General features: G+C 39.4%; 1 protein-coding gene across 1 annotated transcript in view; it reads left to right on the top strand.

Moving 5' to 3' along the window:
- LOC105626127 (microtubule-actin cross-linking factor 1) overlaps nucleotides 1-14,426 on the top strand; it is a 92,169-nt gene that overhangs the window by 65,144 nt on the left and 12,599 nt on the right. The window contains exons 18-33 of the mRNA XM_012207439.1: nucleotides 274-420; nucleotides 582-805; nucleotides 875-1,669; nucleotides 1,758-2,611; nucleotides 2,845-3,134; nucleotides 3,248-4,291; nucleotides 4,383-4,860; nucleotides 4,990-5,159; nucleotides 5,241-6,062; nucleotides 6,174-8,995; nucleotides 9,193-9,204; nucleotides 9,669-11,793; nucleotides 11,880-12,127; nucleotides 12,522-12,575; nucleotides 13,383-13,460; nucleotides 13,876-14,047. Of these exons, the coding sequence (XP_012062829.1) occupies nucleotides 274-420; nucleotides 582-805; nucleotides 875-1,669; nucleotides 1,758-2,611; nucleotides 2,845-3,134; nucleotides 3,248-4,291; nucleotides 4,383-4,860; nucleotides 4,990-5,159; nucleotides 5,241-6,062; nucleotides 6,174-8,995; nucleotides 9,193-9,204; nucleotides 9,669-11,793; nucleotides 11,880-12,127; nucleotides 12,522-12,575; nucleotides 13,383-13,460; nucleotides 13,876-14,047 (10,335 nt within the window). The remainder of the gene's footprint in view (nucleotides 1-273; nucleotides 421-581; nucleotides 806-874; nucleotides 1,670-1,757; nucleotides 2,612-2,844; nucleotides 3,135-3,247; nucleotides 4,292-4,382; nucleotides 4,861-4,989; nucleotides 5,160-5,240; nucleotides 6,063-6,173; nucleotides 8,996-9,192; nucleotides 9,205-9,668; nucleotides 11,794-11,879; nucleotides 12,128-12,521; nucleotides 12,576-13,382; nucleotides 13,461-13,875; nucleotides 14,048-14,426) is intronic.

Below are 14,426 nucleotides of genomic sequence, written 5' to 3'. Positions count from 1 at the left end.
AATATGCAGTTCTTGCAGATAAATTAAAGCTACCATTTAATACTGTATTTTACCTGTACGTTAAAAGTGTGCCTGTGTTTGCATGCGTGAGATATGTCGTAAGCTTACCTACATTTCTTTAATCTTTAATTAATACGACGCTTATATCGTTATTGGTAAGATAACGGTATTCTTATGATTTACTTTAATTATTTTTTTTCTAGCACATTAAATGTAGCGAAATAAATAAACTGCATTAGTAGATAGAAATGAATTGTTTTTTTCCAACTTCAGCAAGCGGTGGAGGAGAAGTACAAGCTCTGCGATGAGACACTATCTAAGCTTCTACAGTGGATCTCCGAAGTTGAGAATAGACTGGCGAATCAAGATACCGTCAAAGAAGATGTAGAGGAGTTGAGAAAACAAATCATTATCATGAAAGTAAGCAATAGAACTCATAATTATAATTTGAACTCATATAATTATAATTCGAACTCATATAATTATAATATTAATCGAGCAATTGATTTATATAATATTAATGGAGCAATTGATTCATTTTATAGAATTAAATAATTACGTACGAAATGTGTTACTTGCAGGAAATAAAGGAGGATCTTGAATCGCATAATCGACCCGTATCATCCTGTCTAGATCAGATTCGACAAGTTGTCTTGACTGGCAGCAACGTGTTATCTAGCGACGAAGTATCCACATTAGAGAAGAATGGTCGATCTTTAAAAACTCGATTTGACAAAGCATTAGATCGTACTGACAAACTAGTGAAACGTCTTATTGGTGCGAGAGATGAACTGACAAAGTTCAAGTCAGTATCTTTCATGTAATTACAGTATAATTTAGTATCTTTCGAATTTAATCGATTTGTTTTATATAGGAATGAGCTGATGACATTCTCGATTTGGTTGGACAAAGCCAGAAACGTGCTCGAGGATAAGGAGCGTTCCTTATCCGATTTGAACAAACTCAGTACCAGCACAGATACAACTCGCGATTTCATCAGTGATGTTATTGCTCATCAAGCAGATTTGAGATTTATTACAATGGCCGCACAGAAATTCGTTGATGAGAGTAAAGAGTATCTCCAAGTTCTTAACGACTTTAGGACCAGCTTACCACAAAGATTGCCACATAAAGAACCCACAGCTAGCCAAGATTCACCGGTACGAGCCGAAGTATCCAATGCAACTGCTCGATACAAAGATCTATTATCTCGAGCGAATCTCCTGTCAGACAGATTATCGGGAGTTGGCGGCAAACAGAGAGATTATCACGATTCTTTAGATAAAGCTAGAACGTGGTTGAGAGACGTTGAGCCGAAAGTTATTAGAGTTATTTCCGAATCTGTTGCCGCGGAACCGAAACAAGTAGAGGATCAATTGAGCAAAGCTAAAGCGTTGAATAACGAATTCCTTGCTAATGAACGTCTAATCGACAATGCTAAACATAGCGTTGAGGCGCTGTTACATTCTTTGGAAGGCCAACTAACGATCAATGAGGCTAGGGAGCTTGAGGAACCAGTGAGGGCAGTAGAAGATAAATACAAACAACTCAGTAATGCTCTGGCTGATAAATGTCAAGAACTTGACACAGCGTTAGTAAGAAGTCAAGGAGTGCAAGATGCATTGGACAGTCTGGTTGCATGGTTGAACAATGTTGAAAGTCAATTTAAGTAAGTATAGAAGATATACAATTATATCATTTCTGAATTAAACTTATCTTTATCTTAACTATATTTTAACAAATCGTATATTCTATAGATCGCTTCAGCGTCCAGCAAGTTTGCAGAAGGAACGCTTGGAGGAACAGCAAAGAGAACAGCGATTACTTCAAGCAGACCTAGATAGTCATCGTTTGAGCGTAGAAACTATTACAGCGAATGCTCAGGATCTGCTCTTGAATTCGAGCAACGTTCGCATTGCTAAACGTATCGAAAGCAAGTTAAAGGATGTGCAAAGTAGATTTGAAAAATTGATGGATAAATCCTTGAGGCGCGGGGAATTTCTGGACGAAATCGCGCAAGCCCTGAACGAATTCCTCGGAGACGTGGCCAAGTTCGAGAGTTGGTATGCGCATATGATGGAAGTTCTCGATTCGAGAGATCTGAACAAGCTTGATATGTCAGAGTATGAAGCTAAAATGGCTCAACTGATTGACATGCGCGAGGATCAGCGTGGAAACTTTGAAGATCTCATACGTAATGGGAAGAATCTGATTTCTAAGAAGGATATAACCGAAGCAGGCGCGATTAGAGATAAGATCAAAGCACTTGAGTCTCAGTGGAAGGAACTAAACAATCTGCTCGACGAGAAACAACGATTGTGCAAATCTAGAGCGGAGCAACACACAGCCTATGAGAAGTTACGGGATCAAATACTTGATTGGCTTACTCGTACAGAAAACAAGGTGCAAGAACTTGAGCCAGTCGCCGTAGATTTGGACAAATTGAAAATACAGCAAGAGGATTTGAAGCCTATACAAAAAGAATATCGCGATTACGGCAATACGGTTGATAAAATCAATGATCTCGGTATTGCTTATGACAGTTTGATGAAGGAACGCGGAGAAAGTCCAACGCGTCGACGTGGCAGTGCTAGTCCGACGAAGAGACCAGGTATTTGCTATTATTACATCTACGATTTTGCATAGATACTTTTCTATGGCATGACTTTATAATGCAAATTTTGCATGTTGATGTTTTGCAAATCAATTGTTACCAATTTAGTAACTTATCAATTACAATAACTAGCTCATATATCTTTCACATTGCATCTTTTTCAGCACATGATCATTACTATGCTATTTTCATTACATTTGATCGTTTTTTTTCTGTCATTTTTTTTGTAGTACTGCGAATGTCACAAGACGGTCGCTCACCGTCACCCACTAAATCCTACGCAGTTCAAAGTCCGGTCTCCCCAGGTGGTAGCAGTGGATTCAGCAGCCGTCGTTCGAGCCAAGATGGTTTCCATCTCGAAGAATTATCGCCTGTTCAACAGCAACTTTCGGAAATTAATCACAGATACGGATTACTCGGTGTCAGATTGTCGGATCGCCAAACGGAGTTAGATAATATTAGGGAGGAATTGAAGAAACATTTGGACCATCTGAAAACACTTTCACAATTCTTGGATAAGGTAGTTATTTTTTAGAATAACGTTATATTTTTAATTGTAATGTATATTTGATATTTGAATACACATTGCAAAAAATATTATATAGCGAGTATAATACATAATTTTTTCACTAGATTCAACGGCAATTGCCTAAAGAAAGCATGCCTGCAACTAAAGATGATGCGGACAAAACGGTCAAACAAGTTAAGGTTCTCATTGAGGAGATGTACGAAAAGCAATCTCTGCTGGATAGTACTCGAACGCAAGTGCGTGATTTGGTCAGACGTAAGAAAGGAGCTGACGGTGTGGATAGATTGAACGACGAGATGGAAGACGTTGCTAGTCGGTGGAGATCAATTTCGGACAGATGCAAAGACCGAATTAAATTCCTGGAAGATATTAAAGATTTTTATGACACATATGATGGTCTTAACTCTTGGCTTGGCGCTAAAGAGCGTATGCTAGGCGCTTTAGGACCAATTTCGGCTGATCCTCGCATGGTCGCAAGTCAAGTGCAACAAGTACAGGTTTTGCGAGAGGAGTTTAGAACTCAGCAACCGCAATTGGAACATCTCGTACAAATCGGAGAAAGTATTCTCGTCACAATATCCATAGATTCGATAGATGGTCAGAAGATAAATGCGAAATTGCAGAATATTTTACAGAGATGGGCAGATCAAATGGGAAGACTAGACGAAAGAGCTCAGAGTTTAGGTGACGCTGTTGACACTAGTCGTGAATTCGATGCCAGCCTTAACCGGCTGCGAGACGCTCTACAAGGAATCTCAGATAATTTAGACGAGTTGAGTCTTGAGAAGGATCCCGAAGAACAGCTTCGTAAGATCGAGAATCTAGAAAGACAATTGGAAGGTCAGAGACCATTGTTAGCAGACGTGGAAATGGCCGGTGCACAGTTGTGTGAAGTTCTAAGTGATCCAGCATCGAGATCCGAGATTCAAGGAAAGCTCACCACAGTCGGCAAGATGTACAATAACTTGCAGAAGAAGCTGGATCATAGAAAAGCAGAAATCGAAGGTAATCTGCGAGATGGAAGACAATTCGAGGCCTCCTGTAGCAGAACTCTGGGATGGCTTGCGGACGAACTTGGAAATATGTCTGAAAAACTGCTAGTGTCTGCTGATAGAGAAATACTGCAACAGCAACTTGATCATCACGAGGTATGTATCATATTTAAAAAATTCTATGTTTAATTATGTTTCATATCTTCTTAATTTTATTTTATTGATAAAAACAAAACATAATTTTTAGCCTGTTTATCGTAATGTGATGGGTAAAGAGCATGAAGTCATAATGTTGTTGAACAAAGGACGCGATATACTTTCGCGATCTCAGAAAACTGAAAATCGTTCGCTTCAACGTGATTTGGATAAGATGCAGTCACAGTGGGACCGTTTGAAGAAAGATACTGTCGAAAGGCACACTCGATTGCAGACCTGCGCGGAACATTGCAAGAAATACTATAAAGCTCAAGATGTGTTTCTTCCATGGCTTCGACAAGCCGAGGATAAATTGGATAGTTTGATTCCCACTTCCTTTAGACGCAAGGACATCGAGAAACAACTGAAAGAATTATCATCGTTTAGAAACGAAGTATGGAAACATTCTGGAGAATTCGAAAATAACAAGATGCTAGGCGAGACATTTGTCGGAGCTTGTGATATTGATAAGCAAAATGTAAAGAACGAGCTTAGTGCTATGAAAACTAGATGGGATAAATTAAATAATGGTATGTTTAAATTCGCTATTGTAATCATATCCTAATTTATTACAGTTTAAACTTGCGTGTTGTGTTATATAATATTATAATTATTATATAATATTATAATTTAATTTAATATTTATATATTTCTTGTAGACTTGCTATCTAGAACACAATCTTTGGAAGATACTGCACGTCACTTAATGGATTTCAATGAAAACTTACGCGATTTGCAACATGGTTTACAACGTTGTGAAGATAAGTTAGCTTCACACGATGCTCTTGGCGGAGCGGCTAAAGATCCGAAGTTGCTTGATAGAATAAAGGTAATTAGATTTATTATATTTTCACGCATAAAATAAAAACTACAATTAATACAAAATATATATTAATTATGTAATTTTTAGAATTTGCGAGAGGAAACAACGAGCTTGAAGAAACCTTTGCAATGTGTAAGACAACAGGCTAATGATCTTGTGAACAAAGCTGGCGAGCAAGGCGTCGATGCGACACATTTACAAGATGAAATTGACAATGTTACTGATCGTATTAACGATCTGCAAGCGAAACTAGATGACAGATGCAACGAACTACAAAGTGCAGCGACAGCGGTCGCGCAATTTAATGATCAAGCAAAATTGATTAATCAACATCTGTCTGCTCTTGAAAAAGATCTAGACTCCATGAAAGCACCCGGTAGAGAAATCAAGATTGTAAGAGGACAATTAGAAGATATTGCCAAGATTGTTAGCAGAATTAACAAACTCTATGAAGAAATTGGCGATCTGGAGAATCGTGGCGAACGTTTGGTTGATTATGGCTTCGCTGCTGACGCTGTAGCCACAAGAGATCAGGTTGACGGATTTAAACGGCAAATTGGTAAACTGGATGAGCGAGCGCGTAACAGAGAAGATGAACTCACTTCTACTTTAAACAAATTACAAGAGTTCTATCAATTGCACGCAAATGTTATGGAGGGTATCAATGATGCAAATGAACAAGTTAGAAGATTTAAACCTGTGGGATCCGAAGTGGATTCTATTAAAGCTCAGCAAGAGGATTTCAGAATTCTCAAAATTAAAAGGATTGAACCACTAGCACACGCCGTTGAAGATTGTAACGCGCTCGGTCAAGGTCTCATACAAACTGCAGGACGAGATGTCAATACCAATAATATTGAAAAAGACGTCGATAAAATGAACGAAAGATGGAACGATTTAAAAGATAGAGTAAGCATTCGATTTAAATATTAAGGAATATATATATTTATTCGATATATTTATGCGAAAATTAACAGCATACACTATTTTATTATTTAATTAATAATTTTTTTTTTTTAGCTGAACGAGCGCGATCGCAAATTGGATGTTGGATTATTGCAGTCGGGCAAGTTCCAAGAGGCTTTAGATGGCTTAGCGAAATGGTTGACCGATACGGAAGAGATGGTTTCGAATCAAAAGCCACCTTCTTCAGATTATAAAGTCGTGAAGGCGCAACTGCAAGAACAGAAATTCCTGAAGAAGATGTTAATGGACCGACAAAATTCTATGACGTCTCTCTACAATATGGGACGAGAAGTAGCAGCCGATGCGGACTCAAAGGAGCGTAAAGCCATTGAGAAACAATTGAATGATCTAGTGGGCAGATTTGATAATCTGACAGAAAGCGCCGCGGAGAGGATGGATGCTCTTGAGCAAGCAATGGCGGTAGCGAAGCGATTCCAAGATAAGTTAGTACCACTTACTATCTGGTTGGACAAGACAGAGAAGAAAGTCAGGGACATGGAATTGGTTCCTACCGACGAAGAGAAAATACAACAGCGTGTCAATGAACATGATATACTTCATGAAGATATTATATCGAAGACACCAGATTTTAGTGAACTCACGGAGATAGCTAGTCAACTTATGTCGTTGGTAGGCGAAGATGAGGCTACTACATTGGCTGATAAACTTCAGGATGCGGCAGATAGATACGCAGCTTTGGTTGAACGATCCGAAGCTCTCGGTAGCTTATTACAACGTTCGAGACAAGGCTTACGTCATTTGGTTCTCACGTATCAAGATTTACAAGCATGGATGGAGAACATGGAGATCCGATTGTCGAAGTATCGCATCTTGGCTGTACATACGGAGAAGCTTTTACAACAAATGGAAGATCTCGCGGATCTTACAGAAGAAGTATCCACGCGACAAACGGAAGTCGACAGTACCGTAGATTCCGGCCTAGAATTGATGAAACACATCTCGAGCGACGAAGCACTTCAACTGAAGGACAAGTTGGACTCTCTGCAACGACGATTTAATGATCTTGTCACGCGCGGCTCAGATCTTTTGAAACATGCCCAAGAGTCCTTACCATTGGTGCAACAATTCCATGATAATCACAATCGTCTGATGGATTGGATGCAAGGCGCGGAGGCTGCTTTGCAGTCCGCTGAACCTCGTGAGGAAGAGATTATCCGCCTCGAGATGGAGATATCGGAATATAGACCCGTCTTGGACAAAATCAACGCTGTAGGTCCGCAGCTGTGTCAAATGTCGCCGGGAGAAGGTGCTGCGACAATCGAAGGTCTCGTAACTAGGGACAACAGACGATTCGATGCAATTGCCGAACAGATCCAAAGAAAAGCAGAAAGAATTCAATTGAGCAAACAGCGATCTTTGGAGGTGATTGGCGATATCGACGATCTGCTCGATTGGTTTAGAGAAGTGGACAATCAACTTCGAGAGGCTGAGCCGCCCAGCAGCGAGCCTGAAATTATTAGAGTACAATTGAAAGAACATAAAGCACTTAATGATGATATATCCAGTCAGAAAGGTAGAGTTCGTGATGTTATTTCGACTGCAAAGAAAGTAATACGCGAAAATACTCAGCATGAAGACACATCTACTATCAGAGATAAGATGGAGGATTTGCGCGAAACAATGGAAATTGTATCAGCTTTATCAACAGACAGATTGGGAGCTCTTGAGCAAGCTCTACCGTTAGCAGAACATCTTCGCGATACTCACGCTGGCCTGGTCAACTGGCTCGAGGAGGCTGAACAACAAGTCTCTATGTTACCTATGCCCGCCTTGCGGCCTGACTTGATAGCGGCGCAACAGGACAAAAATGAGCTTCTTATACAGAGCATAAACGAGCATAAACCTCTGGTGGAGAAGCTCAATAAGACCGGTGAAGCGCTCATTAAGTTGTGCAACGAAGAAGAAGGTATAAAAGTGCAAGATATCTTGGACAATGATAACGCTCGCTATGCGGCATTGAGAGCCGAGCTAAGAGGCCGGCAACAAGCGCTGGAGCAGGCATTGCAGGAATCCTCTCAGTTCTCTGATAAACTGGAAGGTATGCTGCGCGCATTGTCTTCTACTGCCGATCAAGTGAACGGTGCTGAACCTATCAGTGCTCATCCGGCTCGTTTACGCGACCAGATGGAAGAAAATGCCGCCTTAGCAGACGATCTTGCTCAGAGATCTGAGGCTTACGCGGCTGTTAAAAAAGCAGCGGACGATGTGATTAGCAAGGCCGGCAATAGGGCCGATCCGGCAGTGAAAGACATCAAACGCAAGCTGGATAAACTTAACAGATTATGGACCGACGTCCAAAAGGCTACGACCGATCGCGGTCACACTTTAGATGACACTCTAGCCGTCGCCGAAAAATTCTGGGCCGAGTTGAACGGAGTCATGGCCACTTTAAGAGAACTGCAAGATGCGCTGGCTGGACAGGCGCCACCGGCAGCTCAACCAGCTGCTATCCAGCAACAGCAAGTAGCGTTGCAAGAAATTCGACAAGAGATCGATCAGACCAAGCCAGATGTTGAGCAAGTCCGAACATCAGGACATGAATTGATGGGCTTGTGCGGCGAGCCGGATAAACCTGAAGTACGAAAACACATTGAAGATTTAGATCAGGCTTGGGACAACGTCACCGCTCTGTATGCCAGACGCGAGGAGAATTTGATCGACGCCATGGAGAAAGCGATGGAGTTCCACGAGACGCTGCAGAACCTATTGGAGTTCTTGCAAGAAGCCGAAGATAGATTTGCAGAGATGGGCCCACTTGGTAGTGATATTGACGAGGTGAAAAAGCAGATCAAGCAGCTGGCCAATTTCAAGGCTGAAGTGGATCCGCATATGGTGAAGGTCGAGGCGTTGAACAGGTGACGATTTAATTTTTAAGTTAAAAATTAAGTTAAAACAGAATTTATATGTAAATGGCGTTACAAAGAGTTCAGTGCGCAGCATTGTCCCCTTTGTGCAACTCCCGTCCGATAATTATTTGCAATGAGTGACCTTCGAGAAAATGTAAAATCTAATCCCATCTCTTTTGTTTTTCTGTGCCGGTTCCCGAACATAGGAGTCTGACAAGGCAAGTTAATCTCTCTCTGTGTTGTCGCTGGTAGTTAGAGCATGGCTTCGTATTATTCTGAACGTGTTTATTCCCCCTGTTTAGTTTAATAATCTTGCTGCCCCTTAACAATTTGCGTCATCACATTTAATCGGATCCTCCCTCTTTATGTTACCTCAAGGCAGATTACTCAGCCGCATGTAGCAGGTAAACCGAGTGATCAATCACGAGAATTCGTAGATGATAATATAATTTATATTTTTTTGATAGAAATAATATGGAACGGCAGTAATTAATATCCAGTTGATATTAATTCCTCCGGTAGTTAAACTCATTGAAATTTTTATACCCGTCCTCCCTGTAGATGTGGTTCATTGTTGTGTGGTTCGAGTATATTGCAACATATACGTTATATACGTTTCTATATAATATCAAGAAAAATAATGATGCATTTTTTAACATTATTATCGTTTTTTCATATCTAGACAAGCAGCTGAATTAACGGAAAGAACATCCTCCGAACAAGCAGCAGCTATCAAGGAACCGCTCGGTGCTGTAAATAAACGATGGGATGGATTACTGAGAGGTTTGGTAGAAAGGCAGCGATTACTGGAGAATGCGTTATTACGACTCGGTCAATTCCAGCACGCTTTGGATGAACTATTAGTATGGATCGAGAAAACAGATAAGACATTGGATAATCTCAGACCAGTGGCAGGTGATCCACAAGTGATCGAAGTCGAATTGGCCAAGCTGAAAGTCCTAGTAAATGATATACAAGCTCATCAGACGAGCGTCGACACTCTAAATGATGCTGGACGACAATTGATTGAGGATGGTAAAGGTACTGCAGAAGCGTCTACTACAGCCGATAAACTAGGCACTTTGAATCGTCGTTGGCGAGATCTACTGCAACGCGCCGCTGATCGCCAGCGAGAATTAGAAGATGCCTTACGAGAGGCACAATCCTTCACTGCTGAGATACAGGACTTGTTATCGTGGTTAGGCGACGTGGATAACATGATAGTAGCATCCAAACCAGTTGGTGGATTACCCGAGACTGCATCTGAACAGTTGGAACGTTTTATGGAGGTGTTTAATGAATTGGAACAAAATCGTCCGAAAGTTGAAACGGTACTGCAACAAGGACAGGAATATTTGAAGAAAGCGGATACGAGCAGTGCCGGTGGATTAAATCACAATCTGCGAACGTTGAAGCAAAAATGGGACAATGTGCTTTCGCGTGCCAGCGATAAGAAGATAAAGTTAGAAATTGCTCTGAAGGAGGCCACTGAGTTCCACGATGCGTTACAAGCTTTCGTCGATTGGTTGACAAATGCTGAAAAGATCCTGACGAATCTTCGACCGGTCTCGAGGGTCATGGAAACTATACTTCAACAAATCGAAGAACACAAAGCCTTCCAAAAGGATGTCGGTGTCCATCGCGAAACTATGCTAAATCTTGACAAAAAAGGAACTCATCTCAAATACTTCTCTCAAAAACAAGATGTGATTCTTATAAGAAACTTGCTCGTGAGTGTGCAACACAGATGGGAACGAGTAGTTTCCAAGTCAGCTGAGAGAACGAGGGCTTTAGATCACGGTTACAAGGAAGCTAGAGAATTCCACGACAGCTGGTCGAATCTGATGAACTGGTTGGATGACACCGAAAAGATTTTGGACGAAGTCGCTGCCGATGGACTTGGCGGCAATGATCCAGACAAGATTAAATCACGTCTTAACAGACACCGCGAGATACAAAAGGCACTGAGTGCTAAGCAGAGCACGTATGACAATACCATGAAAAACGGCAAAACGTTGAAGGACAAGGCGCCGAAATCCGATGAACCTGCCTTGAGAGAACTTCTAAATGAGTTGAAAAATAAGTGGACGACGGTCTGCGGTAAATGCGTGGATCGACAACGAAAATTGGAGGAAGCCTTATTATTCTCCGGACAATTCAAGGATGCGATTCAGGCGCTGTTGGAATGGTTGAGCAAAACCGAAAAATATTTGGCCAATCCTGGATCACTTTACGGTGACCTGGATACGGTAACCAATTTAGTGGAGCAACATAGGAATTTTGAAAGAGATCTGGAATTACGCGCCTCACAAATGGAATCCGTCATTAAAACTGGTCGCGAATTGGAATCTAAAGCCTCTATTGAAGATGCGTCAATGATCAGATCACAATTATCGGAACTAAATAGTCTCTGGGATAGAGTAACCAGTCTCTCGACGAAGAAGTCCAGACTATTGGAAGAAGCTCTTAGAGAGGCTGAACGGCTTCATAAAGCCGTTCATATGCTACTGGAATGGTTGAGTGACGCGGAGATGAAGCTACGATTCGCTGGACCACTGCCGGAAGATGAGCAGGAGAGCAGGAATCAATTAATGGAGCATCAGAGATTCCTCCGCGAGTTACAAACTAAGGAAATTGAAAAAGACAACACATTAGAATTGGCACACATTATTCTTGGAAAAGCGCATCCTGATGGTGCCGCAGTTATCAAACACTGGATTACAATTATTCAGTCTAGATGGGAAGAAATGGCAACATGGGCCTACCAAAGAAACCAAAGACTGGAAAATCATATGCAGGGACTGCAGGTTTGTACTATACTAAATATCTTATATATAAGTCACATTTTTTTTTATAGACGAAATGAATATTGTTGTTACGTGTGAATTTGCAGGATCTTGATAATCTTCTCGAAGAGTTATTAGCCTGGCTCGAAGGTTTGGAGAATACTTTGAATGCCTTAGAAGCGGAACCTTTGCCTGATGATAGAGCTACGCTCGAAATGCTTATCGCGGATCACAGAGAATTTATGGAGAACACCAGCCGAAGGCAAAACGAGGTTGATCGCGTGTGCAAAGCCCGACAAATTAAGCCAATAAAGGACGCGAGGAAAATATCGAAAGTCAGATCACCAGCACCTACGTACGTATTTATCAATGCGAGAATTTATATAATATATTGATACAATTAAAATCCTTTCTGTTTTTGTGAAGAAATATGAATACCTACATAATGGATAATATGTACAGCATTGTGTATCATTATGCTTACTTCATGTTCAAATCGTTAAATGTTGTTTGCATTCTGTTTATATCCGTATTGCATTTGTATCTGTGTTAATTATTTTAACTTGTTTCTCACAAATTTTGCTATGTGCACATTGCAATTTTAGGAAAATTTTCAGACCATCATGTTTTAAAAGAATCTTTTACTTTGCTAGATGCTCGCAGTTATTGTCATCTTTTATATATTGAATTTTGTATATTGTGTGTATTTAACTGTCGCATGATATGTTGCTTTTGCAATGGAATTTCAGTAAGGATCTCTATCAGGATAATGAGCATGAGCAGCCTCAACCTCGTAAACAAAGGTGCGTTGTCCATCATAACATATGTAAATAGTTTTCCACTTATCCTAATCGTAATTATTTCGTAAGTACAGTGTTCTGTGTTTATGCTATTATGCATTTTCAGTAGAAATGTATGCGTTTTATTTTTGTATGATTTTTTATAATATTGAATACACAACATTCTCATCACACGATAATTCTTGTTCGCACAACAATTTCGCAATAATATCCAGCAACAGAAGCAGAAGTTTAGGTGTATTAACTCACTTTTCACTTGTGTGTGACTACTACATGCATAAACTTATTACTGTTCACAATGCACTGTGTTAAGAAAATCAGATACATTAGCTGTATGCAACCGTTCAACAGAAAATCAAGCTTTGCCATTATTGTAAAATTCTTTAATATGATCATGGTCTTAATTTCCCACTGGATTTAAAAGTATAAATCAACTATATTAAAGAATATTACAACAATGCAAAAGTGCTTCTTCTGCTGAAGGCAGCTAATACGTTCTTTTGCATTTTTTATTATACATTATGTCATTATAATGCAAACATATAGCTTTAAGATATGATTAACTCTTTTTCAACATGATGTGAAACTGACTTTTTTTAGATACTTATATCAAATATAATTTCCACATGTACGTAAGAATCGACACTTGATAAAAATTGCGTTAATTTTCTATACTTTTATAATCTAATACTCACAAACGAAAAACAATCTATAAACCAGAGTGCTGTATTGAGACGCGAAAAAAAGCGTTTTATAGGTGCCTTATTTAGTAGAGAATGTTTGAGTGATGTGACGCATGTTCCTGTTTAGCCGAGGCAGTCCAGGTCGTGACAGAACACCAGATCTTTCATTGCCACACATCGGTCCACGCTTCCCACCCAAAGGAAGGTTCGTTACATCTAGTTTTATTTCATTCTGCGCCATTCCACCATTTTCATCCGAATCATACAGGCATTGCTACATTTATCGTTATCAACTCATTAATATCTCAGTATTGGTTTTTTTTTTTTAATTTTTTGGCGGGATGACATGTAGTCGGGTTTTGATAAATTGTTACTGTTCGTTCAGAAAATTGTCTTGTACTGAAAGTGTGAAGTCTTAGATTTTCTGCAACATTTACATTTGAATTTGTTATTGAGTTGTTTATGCGGAGATTATACCTCATTGTTATACCTTTTTCTTGAAATTATCTCTGTGATTAATTACCTTAATAAGATAACATTTTTAATTCTTATGTATTATATATACATATATTTTTCATGTATAAATATATATATATATTTTTTTTTCTTCCTATAAACAGCAAAGGAGCCGAACCGGAATTCCGCAGTCCGAGAGTCAAGCTTCTTTGGGATAAGTGGCGTCACGTTTGGATGCTAGCGTGGGAACGACAACGCCGTTTGCAGGATAAATATAATTATATTCAAGAGTTGGATCGCGTTGCTAACTTCAGCTGGGAAGATTGGCGCAAACGGGTAAGAATTTTTAAAAAAAGGCGCCAAGTATATTTGTTCTTCTAAGAAAAAATTGTTATATAACATAAACCCAAGTAGCAATATCTTTAATTTTGCTTTAATTTAAATTTAAATAAATATTATATTATTTTGTTTATTTTGTATTATTTTGTATTATTTTGTGTAGGATTAAAACTATTATTACTTGGCTTGGAATAGGAAGGCTTCTAAATACAAACACACACACACATACATATATATATATATATATATATATATATATATAGTAGATATATATATATATATATAGTAGTAACTAATTAAGTTTAGTTAACGTTTACGTTTGTTGTGTATTATTAACTAAACTAAAATAATAAGAACAAGTAATAACTTAAAAGTT

This window comes from Atta cephalotes, assembly GCF_000143395.1.
Source record: "Atta cephalotes unplaced genomic scaffold scaffold00004, whole genome shotgun sequence".
Lineage (NCBI taxonomy): Eukaryota > Metazoa > Arthropoda > Insecta > Hymenoptera > Formicidae > Atta > Atta cephalotes.
The sequence above is the reverse complement of the archived record's forward strand: the minus strand, read 5'-3'. Positions and strand labels throughout refer to the sequence as shown.